Source organism: Rhipicephalus sanguineus, chromosome 8 (assembly GCF_013339695.2).
Source record: "Rhipicephalus sanguineus isolate Rsan-2018 chromosome 8, BIME_Rsan_1.4, whole genome shotgun sequence".
In the NCBI taxonomy this organism is placed as follows: domain Eukaryota; kingdom Metazoa; phylum Arthropoda; class Arachnida; order Ixodida; family Ixodidae; genus Rhipicephalus; species Rhipicephalus sanguineus.
In genome coordinates, this window is record NC_051183.1 from 19,292,497 (window position 1) to 19,306,803 (window position 14,307).

The window sequence follows — 14,307 nt, forward strand, 5'->3', positions numbered from 1 at the left end:
AAACAAAGAAACAAAAAAAGGAAATGATCAAGGCGATAAAAAAGGTAGGTGACTAGAGCACATTAGAATCGTACTCTTCAAGTTTGCCCCTCAACTTCATCTACCGGACCAGGGAGATGGTCAGCGTCCATGGTTTTTTAGACTAAAAAGACTGAATTGACATTCGGAATAGTTGGTCTTGATTTATCTTGAACTGCCTTGTACAGCGCAGAATACAACTTGGACTGCAAAGAAGCGCATACGCACAGCGCTGTCTGTCTGTCTCTCTCTCCCTCTTTTTCTCTGAGCAAAGATGTGTCCATAGAGCTGCATACACACGTAAACAGTTCAACATAGTTATACTGACACTGAAAATATTTATGATACTCATATCAATCCATCTCGCCGACTGCTAGAAGTAGCCGCTGCCAATGTTATCGGCAGGCGGCCTTCTTGAATTACGTCCTGACGAAATATACGGGTATTTAAAAAAAAAGTGTAGGTCTTGTTCAGCAGAGTATAGCGCTGTTTAGTGTGCACACGTCATTTCAACTCCGCACGATTTCATAAATTGGTGACGTCGCGTAATAAGCAGGTGATTTTATGACACACCAAAACATTTTGACGAATGGCGAAGGACCTAATGGCCATAACTATGCCACGCAGAAAATAGTGTATTCTCTTAATTTGTTTACTTAGTCGTGTATAAGTGGTCATTAAGCGATGTATCGTTTTCGCCTCATTTGTTTCATCGCATTACGAGCGTGTGCCGTGTGCACGACCAAGAAACTTTCAAGCAGTCATAAACAGCTGACAGCCACTGTGGACAGAAACAATACGGAGTATTTTCACTTTATCATCACCCACATTTCTTCAAAAAAGATCCGCGCTTACACTGTTTGCATAGGCGTATCTCTCTGAAGGGCCCAAGCAATGTTGCAAACAGAAATTCTGCAAATACAACGGGTATGAAGTATGTACTGCGCCTCTAATACCACAAGCTATTACTCTGTAAAATTACTACGTGACGCCACCAGGCAAAAAAAAGAGTGTTCCACACTCGCCGCCATGGCTGCGATTGGCGCTGGCTAACACTCCTACGTTTAAAATCAACATATATACCCCAAAAAGTGGACGGGAGGATGACCGCCGCCGTAGCTCAGTGGTAGAGCATCGGACGCGTATTCGAAGGTCGCAGGTTCGGTCCCTGCCGAAAAGTCATCTTTTCGTGCACTTTACTTTCTTCACATTTATGTTCTAAGTACTACAGATAACACCCCCTATACTTTCCTTGGCGTTATTGTCTGTTAGTTCTCATTAATATTGTGTCTAACAAAGATAAACGAGCCCTTAGAAAATCATCTCCTTTCCTTTACTCTGTAAAAGAGAATTTGTGGTTGACAAGTTAACAAAAACAGTAATACAACAATAGTCATAATAATAACAACGCGTTAGAAACGCTACTCCGACAAGGAGCAAGGAAGGCATAATATATTATACGCAAACCTGAATGTTCAGGAAAGTGTAGCACCGATTACGGAAAACGTGCAGTCATTCTTATCTACATTAAAAACGCAATTATTAGTGAGCAGCTTTTATAGATTAGCGAAATTTCATCGAATGATAGAAATATATATTACTCAGAAGGCCGCCATCGACCTAATTGTATTCATGTATAAAGTTGTGTGGTTAATGCATAAAATTGTTGCTTGAAACACTATGACGTGCATAACACGCACATGTATGGTTGTCCAAGTGTATGCCACGTATAACTAACTGTACTTCTGTAATGGTATGAAACACTGCTAAGCAAATTCTCTCTTCTCTCTTTGTATATGAAAAACCGCATCAAATTGAGTGTTGCTCTCCACATACACACACACACACACATATATATATATATATATATATATATATATATATATACAAAATATATATGAAAATATATATGAAATAAAGTATCAGTGGTAGTTCAGCGCTATGTCTTGTGTGTTCTTCCTTCGTCCCTCTCTCTGTGCCCTGTAACCTTTCATGACGCAGTACCAACTAGCATAGGCGTGCGCAGGGTTCCCCTTCAGGGGGACGAATGTTCATCGCAGCGCCCGCCCCTATTAGGTCAATGTATGGGGCAGACCTTGCGCCCCCCCCTCTTAAGTGACTAAGCGGGGCGGCCGCCAACCCTGCCCCCCCCCCCCCCCCGTGCGCACGCCTATGCCAACTAGCCAACCAAGCCATCCTCCTAGTACTCGGGTTAATATTGTATTTCGTCGCGCTGCCGAGGGCGATCTCAGAGGCTACGTAAAAAGAAACGCGTGGTTCAGATCTGCTCTGCCAGGTGCCGCAACCACACCTGCTGCTCACAAGAAAACTGCCTGCTCCTTTAATGGTATCATTGATATAGTTTTCGTTAATTATCACCGACGTTAATTGGCCGTTATTTTACGCAACTGTATGCTCAGACATCATATAGTCCAGGGTTTGACGGAATGCCATCCGGCAAGGGGCATACATTCCCTGCGAATAGACAAACACTCGCCAAAGTTGCAACGAAAAAAAAAATACATCATATGTATCCAATATAGCTCTTAAATGGATTAAGAACCATCGCTTTCGCACGAGATTGAGTTTTTAGAAGGCATTTTCTGAATATTCCGAAAACCTGAAGTAAGTGCTCCACCGGAAGTGCGTGGAAGAGAAACAAGAGCGTCACTCGGTGTTCGTACCACAAAAAGTAAAGTCGCTGCTTCTCCAGAAAATGAAGAACGTTAACGAAGGACCATGCACCACAACACACAGGCCAAGATGGTTGCCAACGATCTATATTAGTGTCTTAGGAGCCAGAATGTGCAAAAAGTTCTGAGGAAGAGAAGATTAAAAAAAAAACGGGAAAAAAGAAGAACGCACGCAACGCCGAGACAACAGCTTGGTCTTCAATTGCTGAAGAACATGTCGTATTGCATCTTACGCGAATGCGAAAAACAAGTATACAAGCGTCGACTTTCAGCTGAGGGTTTGTTCCTTACTTTTATACATACGCAGCCATGCGCGCAACGCATACACACCGGCAAAGTATTGAGGGACTATGACACAGGCTAATATATAGAGTGGAAGTGGCCATCGCGGGAATGGAAGGTAAACAACCAACGTCTGTAGCAGCACCACTTAGAAAAGCAGGAAACGGCCCGGAAGAAAGCTTAAGATATGCGCATAATTCATCCCTTCCTAGGGAAACGCAATGTTTACCTCGGGCGCAAATGCGCGTAGACGTTTCAATGGATCCCCGTCCCGAAGTTTTTGGCACTACAGTGCATTTCTGCAGTTCTGTGCACAGCTACAAGAACGACATAAATGTTACCCGGCACCTTATGTAATTTCATAAGACGACTCGAAGGTGAAAACAATCTTCTTTTTAATCTCAGTCGATCGTATTCATCCTCCACTCCCCCCCCCCCCCCCCCCTCCTACTCGTTTCAGAGCTTTGTGCAGCCAACGAGTCGGTAATAACAGTAATAAACATTCAGACGATGGCAGCGTTTCCTATCGTTTCATTTTATTGTGCCAGCGCAAGTTCCTTGGATGCATACATGGACGATGTTCAGTCTCGTTTTGCTTACACTGCTTCAAACCTTCGCTGCAATGCACGGAAGTGACTGGACAGAGCTGCGATTGTCCTATTAACACGTAACAGCATCGACTGATGTTTTGCATGCATGCTAAGCGTATTGGCAGTGCCACAGGGATACCTTTGAGTTTTGTTTAAAGCTAAAAGCTTCGCCAGCTGGAACCTAGATACGCCTATAGCTTCGGGACCAAGGAGTTACACGAATTCAAAAAGAAATTGCATCCTCGTGATAAGCGTGCATGGACGCATGGATATTAATAACCCAGCCTAGACGATAGGCGTTCGCGAGGTTCGCCCTCATGTCGAAGTTTCAACACAGTGGCCCACCATCACCCCTCTTTATATTGGCCGAGTGAAACCTTCGCAATCGATACAAAAGCGAAAGTTAGGCGAAGACGTGCTTGTCACAACGCCCAGTCTTTGGTTCCCGTGCCCACAGTGTTAAAGGTGGGAAGTAAACAGTTCTTCGAATGCATCAGTGATGCTCGGTCGCCATTACCACCAAAATCCTGCATATATATAGTATTAACCCTGCACTATAAACAGTGGCGGAACAGGGCAGACATTGTAATGGTATGGGGCAGACTTGGCGCCCTCTTTCTATGATTAGGCCGCACCCCCCCCCCCCTTCCCACTCCCGTGCCCAAGCCTATGGCCGTGACACTAATCACCTTTACTGTCGATAATGAGAGTGAGTGGCAGGAGTATACGGAAGATTTGAAAAAGGAGAAAAGATCCAAGGCTTCAAATGAGTTTGTCGAATTGCAGCGGTGCACGTCCAGCTTCCAATTCCAGTGAGATGGATATGAGTCAATAACAGTGTTCCATCTGCTTAGTAGTTCATATTGGCTATCTCACACTAACTGTGTCTGTGTATGTGAGTGTGCGTGAGTGTATGTTCATTTACTGGGTTTAGAGGAGAAGCACCTTAGGGCTTCGGCTCGTCGGCGGTGCATCGCCGTGGCCCGTCTGCTTGCTTGCATCGTCGTATCCTGTTCATTTGCTTGAGCGCAAGAGAGGGCGCCACCGCCTCAGCGCTCGCCGTGTGGCGAGAGAGAGCGAACGGCGCGTTGACTATGGAAACGCTCTTTCTGCGATGAACGCTGAACTACCAGCTCGTGAGGAACGAGAACGCGCCCTCGCCCGCGAGAGACAACGCCGACGCAGGCAGCGTCTGCTAGCGAGTTTCTGGAAAAAACCGACTGCTCGCGCTGCACAACCGTTCACCGGCCACCCCGTATACATAGGCACTGGATCTTGACTTGCGATGTAGTGGCTGTGAGAAACTTCTCTTTTGTGTAGTTGAAAAATAAAGATTCTCAGCGTGCACGTTAACTAAAAGCGGACTGCGGGTCTCTGTATCTAATCTTTCTACTGTCTCTCGTTGCCCATTAGCAGTGACTTTGCTGTGGGAAACACCGGCGCGTGCTGCGTGCCTCTGCCCTCCACAGGTTTCACGTTAGTGGAGCTGACACACCCTTCCCTACATGTTTCGCCCCTCCCCAAATTCTTTATATATATATATATATATATCTCTTTCCAATCCCTGATTCCTCAATGAAGGGGAGCGCATGGTTACTACCATCTGGTTAGCTTCCCTGCCTTCCTCTTCACTCTCTCTCTCTTAGCAGAAAAGGGAGAAGAGTCTAGGGTAACGCATGCCGACCACAGCCGTCCACGGAAACTAAAGACCTGACTTAGCTTAACAAGAGAAAATAACAATATAACTACTTGGAAGTGACTGGGTTAAACGAAAGAGGAGACTTGAAGGGACCAACAGCAAGGGGTCACAACTTCACTGTCTGAAGCCTCTTCACGGCATGGAGCTGGCTAGACTGTTTTATTTCGCTTGTGTCAATCCGTTTCCCGGATATTCAGTTTATCGCCTTTGAAACATTCGTTACGTGCGAATAATAAATGGCACTTCCTTAGTGTCGCGAGCCCTTGGCCGTCGTCTTACGTTCCCTTTCATACATGCTTCCTTATGTCGTCCACGAGCTTTCGCTTTTCTCACTTGTCGGCCCCCATTTTAAGAGTTCAGCTGTAAGGCGGCGCAAAAGACCGAAGCGCAAGATAAGGAAGACCACGCCTTCTCAGCAGCCAACGCCTTATCCTTGTGTTTTCTATGCATTGTGCTTACGTCTTCTGCGCCGCCTTAAAAGAGAACCTTAACCATCTCGCCCCGTCTCACATCTTTGTTGCCGTTACAAGTTTTCATTTTACTAACAAAAGGCCGGAATATTTGCGCACTAGACGTGCTCGTTGCTTCGCCTGTTTTTGCTTTAGTCATCTCTCAACAATCGACAAAAACTACAGTTCCAGCGACATGTGAGTCTAGATGCCACAAATATCTTCCAAACTCAGGGAAACACTTCACGCGAGAAAGCATGAACTATCCGGAATGCTGTCGCCTGCCTTCTTTTTTTTTTCTGTCACTGAAACTTTCGAATAAAAGAGCTGCACTAACAGAATCAATGCCTCCTTTGTTCAAGAAAGCACTCTGTGTTAGCGTGACTACAAAACAGGCAAAGCGCGAACGCCTGAAAAAACGCGATCGCCAAATGCCGCGCAGCCATTTATTTTTCTCTGTGAGTGTGGCTGTGTACGCGTAGCTGAAAGAATTGACAGACACACATGCAACGCGGGCGGAAGCGCAGGTTATCTGGCTGTCTCAGAACTTAACCAGGAGATGCAACCAGGAAGTCAGCATTTTGTTTTATGAAATGTGTTTTAGTAGAGGTTGGTCCCTTGGTATGGCTCCGGCTTGTTACGAATGCCTTTTTTTAAAGCCTGTCTCGACGGATCAGAGCTTTGTTAAAGGTAGAAATGGTACTGACGCCTTTTCTAAAATTCTAAATACCTGAATCGTGCTGCTCATGTCATAGATCAGTTCTTGTAAGCGTCGGGGCAATCGTGTCTTTTCTTTCGCAGTACAAGAGCACGTGCTGCCTCCTTGAGAATGGTAATTTCAGCGTCTTTTGAATTCAAGCGCGTGAGAACTTCGCGGTGCATTTTGCCTTACACTTGTTTATCCCTCCGTCATAACCATCCTAACGGTTGCGAAAAACCGCGTGTTGCGAACTTTATCTACGGGTGAGTTACAAAGATAGCACAGAAAAATTCGGCAGATCCCACCTGCCGTGGGAATCGACGTGATGCGAAGCATGCGCAGGATGGTGGCTGTGGCGTAACTTTTCACATTGAGAGAAACGTTACGGAATGATGCGAGAGAAATGCGGAAGTGGTATACGCACACTCATATGTTCAAGAGTAGCATATGTATTATATAACGCGTTGTTTACAGTTGCGTAACGATGCCAACAGCAACATGGGTGTTACCAACACCAGACGCGGTCAGCCTATATTCTTCAATACTGGATAGCATGAATCCGAACAGGACAAAGAAAGAACACAGGGGCACAGGACAGGCGTTACTCGCAACTAAGCTTCATTCAGGATAGTTTCCCTAGATATATACATAGCCGAGTGCCACGCGCAGGCGAACTGCACGTACGTTACAGTCACAGTAACAGTTGTTATGCTTATACTTTTCCGTTATGACGGAGAACGCACGCACGTTTCACGAACCCACGTGTATGTGTAAAGGGGTTCTTGACAGTTCTTGAACAAGGTCACCATCACAGTGATCAGTGAGCACCAGCAGCTGGACCGGACTTGTTAATCAGATCTGTTCGTGATCGCGGCTACGAGGGAACTATGTGCGAGGTATTGCACAGCTGGTGGAAATCCTGGATGCCTCTTACGATGAAATGATCTATGACGCCTCCTGTCCTGCACGTGGCAGCGAGGTCTTTTGATGCACTGTCCACATTCAAGCAGTCTTTCCCGCAGTATAAAGACCAGGCGTTGTTGGGTCTTGATAAATCAATGTTGTAGTCACCGGTAATGATGAGAGGCCTAGTTCTCTCGGCAGGTTTTGTAGGAAGCATTGACCCTGCTTTTTGCGCGATCGACATGGTCCACGTTGTGGACCACGTGAACGAGTGGATGGTAATTGAGCGTCTTCCAGGGTCGTTCTGTCTTCACCTTCCTCACTTTCCTTGCGTCCGACGCGGTGGTGTAGCGGTTACGGTGCTCGGCTGCTGACACGAAGGTCGCAGGTTCGATCCCGGTCGCGGCGGTCGCATTTCGATGGAGGCAAAATGCTAGATGATTGTGTACTGTGCGATCTCGGTACACGTTAAAGAACACCCAATGGTAAAAATTTCCGGAGCCCTTCGCTATGGCGTCTCTCATAATCATATCGTAGTTCTGGGACATAAAAGCCCAACAATTATTAATATTATCACTTTCCTTGCGTGTCAATGTGTGTGTTCGCGGTTACTGTGTTGGTTGAGACTTTGTATCACCTGTGGCACATACCCGCATAACATGAACTCTGGTGTACGGGTATGTGCCACACGTGACTGAGAGAAAGGGTTTCATGACGTATGCGACAGGTATTTTGCGTCATTCATGTCATGACCAGTGGATTGTGTTCGTCATACACTGATCCCCTGCTACGCCAATCTTGGCATATTACAAGTTATGGAGACGACCAGGAGAGCGCCGAGACGTAGGCGGCTAGATAGATAGATAGATAGATAGATACGTAGATAGAAACGGCCAAAGTGCCTGAGGTTCGCTAAGAAATGCTTCGCATTTAACAAGAAGAAGGCGAGAGGGCAAAGAAGGAAGCACACACACACGGTGCTTACGTACCGCCGTGCACTGATATGTATATACGCCGAGACATGCACATTCTCTAAAAATTTTCACCTGAGGCAGTGCAGGCACATTTTTAAAAGCAGAGCTCTTTAAGCTGCCTGGCGTGAAACTCGACCCAGCTTACCTTTGCCACGTTAATCTCTGTGGTCCTGTGCGTGGTATAATCAGCGATTAACTATTTGTTATATTCTAATACCCATGCGACGGCCCTGTGCGGTGTTAATATGAACGATCGTAATATCGTTCTCACTGAACCAACAATACGGGACAAACTGCTATCATGGGCATCGGCAGGGGGTGTGCAACAAGGCGGCACTTGCGCACTTGTTTGCAAGACGAGAGCTGCGACGGTGACGCTATCTCCGTTGACGGCCTAGACCGCGCATTCAACGACGTGGCGTGCGTCGTACACCGCCTCGCCCTGGATGAGGTACCGCGACCTTTCACAAGCTTTATCTACATACTTGTAGATGCTGCAGAACGGCACGCTTACTGAAATATCGAAAGAACACCCAACTTAATTAGTATCGTACGGCGGAAACAAGATAACGAGCGAGAACACTCACACATAGTTTCACTTTCTTACGAGCAATACGGTCGGTGGCATCGGCGCACTCGTCGGCCATCCGTTGGATTTCTTGGCCCTGTCGATTGGGCCGCAACTAAAACAGGTTCAAGATTACACACGAAAACATTCGTTGCAGGCGTTAGTTGACCGTCGCGAGGCTGTTCGTTCGACAAGGTTCCCGCCTGAACCAGACGATCCGCATACAGGAGCAGCGGCTGCTGCAGCGCGGTTGAGAGCGGAGTCCCCGCTCTGACGTCACACGAGAGACGGCGCCACTCCAAGATCTCGAGGCCAATAGAGCGCTCGCTCCACCGCGGCGCGCGCTCTAGTATAAATTATGCAAGGTACCTGTAACGGGCGATCAACAAGGCAACACTGTGTACAACCAATAGAGCAACGCCTGGCAACGCTGTACGCAAGCGTTCCTTTTGTTATTAATAAACCAGTGTTCTTGTGTCCACCACCGTGTGCAGACGCTTTCTACAAGACGCTCGATACATGGTGTCAGAAGTGGGACGCCACGATGACTGAACTACGCCCGCCCGAGCCACTGCAATTGGGCGACAACGCAGCGGCGTCCTGGCAGACATTCAAGCAACGCATCGAGCTGTACCTGATAGCTACGGAGCCCATCAAACCACGCAGTAAGGAGCAGAAAGCTGCAATTTTTTTGCACGTCGCCGGTCAAGAAGCAATTGATGTGTTCAATACCCTGAACCTGACGCCGGAGGAAGCTAAAGACTACGATGCTTTGGTTAAAGCGTTTGAAGCCTACTGCTTGCCCAAGTGTAATGAGACTTACGAACGCTATGTGTTTCGCTCGCGTCGTCAGGCACACGGAGAGCCATTCGAACAGTTCTTTCGGGATTTGCAGCTGAAAGCAAGAACGTGCAACTTTGGTGATTTACGAGACTCCATGCTGAGGGACCAAATCGTGTATGGCATTTCTAGCGCTTCCCTGCGTGAAAAACTTCTTCGCAAGAAGGACCTGACCCTCGTCACAGCAGTGGAATACTGCAAGGCTGAGGAACTTGCTGAATCGCAAAATAAAGCGTGGGCTGAAGAAAACAAGATTGAACCTGTTTCAAGAACGCCACTTAAGAAGGGACGAAAAAAATGCCGGTACTGCAACTTGTCACACGCGCCAAGAAAGTGTCCGGCGTACGGCAAAATATGCAACAACTGCATGAAGCCTAATCACTTCGCCGCCTGCTGTACGAGCAACCGAGCAGCAGTTGATGACGTGGTCGACGGAGTGGAGAGCGACGGTGACTTCGACGTTCTGGAGATCAGGACAACGGAAAGCAAGCGTGGTCACGAAAGTCGCGATTGGGTTGTAACAACGAACATTGAAGGAAAGCAGGTGCAGCTGAAGGTCGACACCGGAGCGCAGGCCAACTTGATGCCGCGTTCGCTGTTCAACAGGCTCGGTACTAAACAGCAGCCGTACCCCACGAGGAGCATCTTGCGTCATTATGGGGGTGGTGAAATACCACACTGTGGAAAGGTTCGCCTCGCCGTGCAGTTAGACAAGCGACACGTTCTGCTGGAGTTCTTCATAGTAAAGAAGAAGCAAGCAATTTTGGGCCTCGAGGCTAGTGAGCAACTTGGTCTGGTCAACAGAGTCAACGCGGTGGACAACAGCGACGGATACGCAAGCCTAAAGCAGACATATCCAAGACTATTCACCGGCATTGGAAGGACGCGGCGCGAGTACAAAATGGTGCTTCGAGAGGACGCTGTCCCCGTAGTACAGCCAACCCGGCGCGTGCCTTACGCACTCAGAAAGCCACTCAAGAAAGAGCTCGACCGGATGTGTGCCGCGAACATCATTGAGAAAGTGGAAGAGCCGTCGGACTGGGTAAGTCCCTTGGTTATCGTGAGGAAGAAAAATGGAGACTTAAGATTTTGCATGGACCCACGGGCAATTAACAGGGCAGTGAAAAGAGAACACTTTCAGTTGCCATGCCGGGAAGAAATCGAGGGTGAGCTAGCGCAAGCAAAGTTTTTCAGCAGACTTGATGCAAACAGCGGTTTTCATCAAATTCCTCTAGATAGAAAGACTTCAGAAATCTGCACATTCAGTTCTCCGTTCGGTCGTTATCGGTATCTCCGATTACCGTTCGGTATTGCATCTGCACCCGAAGTTTTCCAGCGTACCATGAGCCAGATATTCGATGACCTCCCAGGAACGCGTGTGTACATCGACGACGTGCTTGTGTGGGGTTCTAGCAAAAAGGAACACGATGAACGCCTGCACAAAGCGCTAGCGAGGGCACAGGCTGAGGGCCTTACCTTGAATGCGGAAAAGTGCATTTTTGGGCAAACTGAAATCACCTTCTTGGGTGATAAAATTAGCTCCAAAGGTATTGAGCCTAATCCCGACCTGATAAAGTGCATCTTAAACCAACCTGCACCAAAGACCAAGAAAGATGTCCAGCGCTTCCTTGGAGCGGTTAACTATTTTGGAAAGTACTTGCCACTGTTGTCAGCCCACACTGAGGCCTTGTGCAGCCTAATAAGAAACGATACAATTTTCGAGTGGACGCAGGTTCACGAGCGTGAGTGGGAACAACTCAAGATGATGCTGACGAAAGCGCCAGTCTTGGCTGTTTTTAATTCCGAGCTTCCCACGAAACTGTCGACGGACGCGTCTGCGTTTGCACTCGGAGCGGTCCTTTTCCAACAACACGGACGCGATTGGCGTCCCGTCGGATACGCGTCGCGAGCACTCACAGAAACCGAGCGAAGGTATGCTCAAATAGAAAAAGAGGCATTAGGCATAACATTCGGCTGTGAAAAGTTTAACGATTATGTCACTGGAAGACATATTGCTATCGAAACTGACCACAGTCCATTGTTGGCGATTTCAAAGAAAGAAATAGGTGACATGCCACCGCGTCTGCAGCGCCTATTTCTTCGGCTGCTGAAATATGAATTTGATTTGCAGTATGTTCCAGGCAGCAAATTAGTTGTTGCTGACACCTTGTCAAGAATCCCCGCACAGGAACACCCAGGCAAGGGCACAACAGATGTTGAAGTTCATGCTGTTGGCGTCCTTACTTCAAGTGTGGGTCCAGCCACCCTCTCCCGTCTGCAGGCAGCAACGGCCAGTGATGAAACGCTGCAAGATGTCATTTTGAGATTGCAGTCGTCAATCCCAGTAGAGGGTGAACTAAAGTCCTCCACAGCAGAGCTTACTGTGGTCAACGGAATACTGCTAAAGGGAACCAAAGTAGTGGTACCTGCAAGCATGCGAACGGAGATGCTGAGACGAGTGCACCAAGGGCATCTCGGGTTAGGGAAATGCAAATCGAGGGCCCGCAAGTTGATGTATTGGCCAGGAATGGCAGCAGATATTGCCCATTTTATTGACAGGTCTGACGTCTGTAAGAAGTTTGCTTATCGGCAACCTGACGAGCCCCTTCTTCAGCGTGCCGTCCCTGACTTGCCGTGGGCTAGAGTTGGTGCAGATCTTTTCCAGCATGCTGGAAAGAATTTCTTGGTTGTCTATGACGCCTACTCTAATTTTCCTGAAGTCGAACAGCTAAAGGAGACCTCAGCAACAGCCGTCATTCAGAAACTACGTCAGATCTTTGCAAGGCACGGGTTACCATTAGTAGTTTGTAGTGATGGCGGCCCTCAGTTCGCGTCAAAAGAGTTCAAAGATTTTGCGGCTCGATATGACTTCAAGCATACAATTTCAAGTCCGCATTTTCCCAGATCCAACGGACTCGCCGAGAAGGGCGTCCAAGTGATCAAGCGCATTCTGGACAAGACGGAGAGGAGTAAAGAGGATTTCTATTTGGGCCTTCTGAACTACAGGGTGTGTCCTCTTGAGGATGGCCGGTCGCCATCAGAGCTGCTGATGGGACGAAGTCTCAGAACGCTGCTTCCAGATTTCTCAGTGTCACCCCCAAGGCCCGTGCGAAAACATGTGCAAGCAAAGACCCCAAGAAGGTCACTTGCTCTATTACAGAAGGGAGACGTCATCCGCGTTCTCAATGATGGTAGATGGGAAATAAAAGCACAAGTCCAAGATCTCGTGGCGCCAAGGTCGTACACCGTTCTGACAGAAGATGGCCGGGTTTTCCGTCGAAATAGACAACACCTCCGCAAAACGCCAGAAGCGTTCTGTCGATTCTCCCATTACAACGCCGACGACAGCGACGACACCTCCGGTTCATCTACAAGTGGAGCCATACCGCAGGGGCCAGAACCTCCGCAGGGTACGCAGGACCGACCGCCAGCCGGCACCTCAGGCTTACCGAACACTGACGACTTCTGCCGACGATCCACTAGACAACAAAGACTACCATCTCGCCTGACCTACACTCACGGATTCCAGCAGAGTGAAACAGCCTAGAAGAGAGGACAGTTGCCGACCGACGTTAAATGTTTTCGGTGTTTTCAGAGTTTTTTGTGTGCTTCGCCTTCAAAGAAAGGAGGATGTAACGGGCGATCAACAAGGCAACACTGTGTACAACCAATAGAGCAACGCCTGGCAACGCTGTACGCAAGCGTTCCTTTTGTTATTAATAAACCAGTGTTCTTGTGTCCACCACCGTGTGCAGACGCTTTCTACAAGACGCTCGATACAGTACCCACTACGCCATATATCATGGAAGGTACCCACTTCGCCATAAATCATAGTCATTCATGCAAGGTACCCACTACGCCATAAATCATGCGAGGTACCCACTACGCCATGAATCGTCGTCATTCAAGCAAGGTACCCACTACGCCATAAATCATGCAAGGTATCCTTAGATGCGAAGCAGCTTATGAAAGAAGCCTGTCTCCCCGGCGTCGCGTCGACGTAGCCAGTGTCCCAGCCAATCCGGGGCGGCGGGCTCGCGATCCCAAAGCAAAACGGGCGCGTTGACATCGCATTCTCAAACTTCAGGCTGCAAGCTTTGCAGCAAGAGCCATTAACTTTTTACTACGGACCACAAAGCCGTTATACTCAAGAGAGAAGGTTCCCCTGAGCTTAAAGTCATATATGACGAGTAACAACATCGGGGGAACCTCGAATAGAAGGACCATGAACAGTGATGAAGAAAATGAAACATTTACGCGGTGGATCACTTACGCGTCATTTGTTGCGTCGTTTTACGAGCAGGTGTTGTGAGTATGACTCAGAAAATTTTGACCAATCATTAACAGCTAACGACCTATTTGGAAGGAAACAATGCGGGGTAGTTTAGCTTTCTAATCGCCCACGTTTTTTCAAGAAAAATTTGAGCTTACACAGTTTACGTAGGCTATTTACTAGGGAGGAACCGGAGGGGACGTGTAAAGGGCCACTTCACCGCTTTTTCGTCCACCCCCCGCCCAAGCTGCGAAAAGTAGGAGGGCAAGAAACGACACTTAGTATATAAATTTGCGGTCATTTATAATCTTATAACTA

The 14,307-nt window shown here is 47.9% G+C and overlaps 1 protein-coding gene across 1 annotated transcript; it reads left to right on the forward strand.

The window, feature by feature from the left end:
* Nucleotides 1–9,474: 9,474 nt before the first annotated feature.
* LOC119403059 (uncharacterized) lies at nucleotides 9,475–13,225 on the forward strand. Its single transcript, XM_049418156.1, has 4 exons — nucleotides 9,475–10,758; nucleotides 11,848–12,060; nucleotides 12,592–12,822; nucleotides 12,974–13,225. The coding sequence occupies exons 1-4, from the start codon at nucleotides 9,814–9,816 to the stop codon at nucleotides 13,223–13,225; spliced, it is 1,641 nt and encodes a 546-aa protein (XP_049274113.1). The 5' UTR covers nucleotides 9,475–9,813.
* Nucleotides 13,226–14,307: the final 1,082 nt, after the last annotated feature.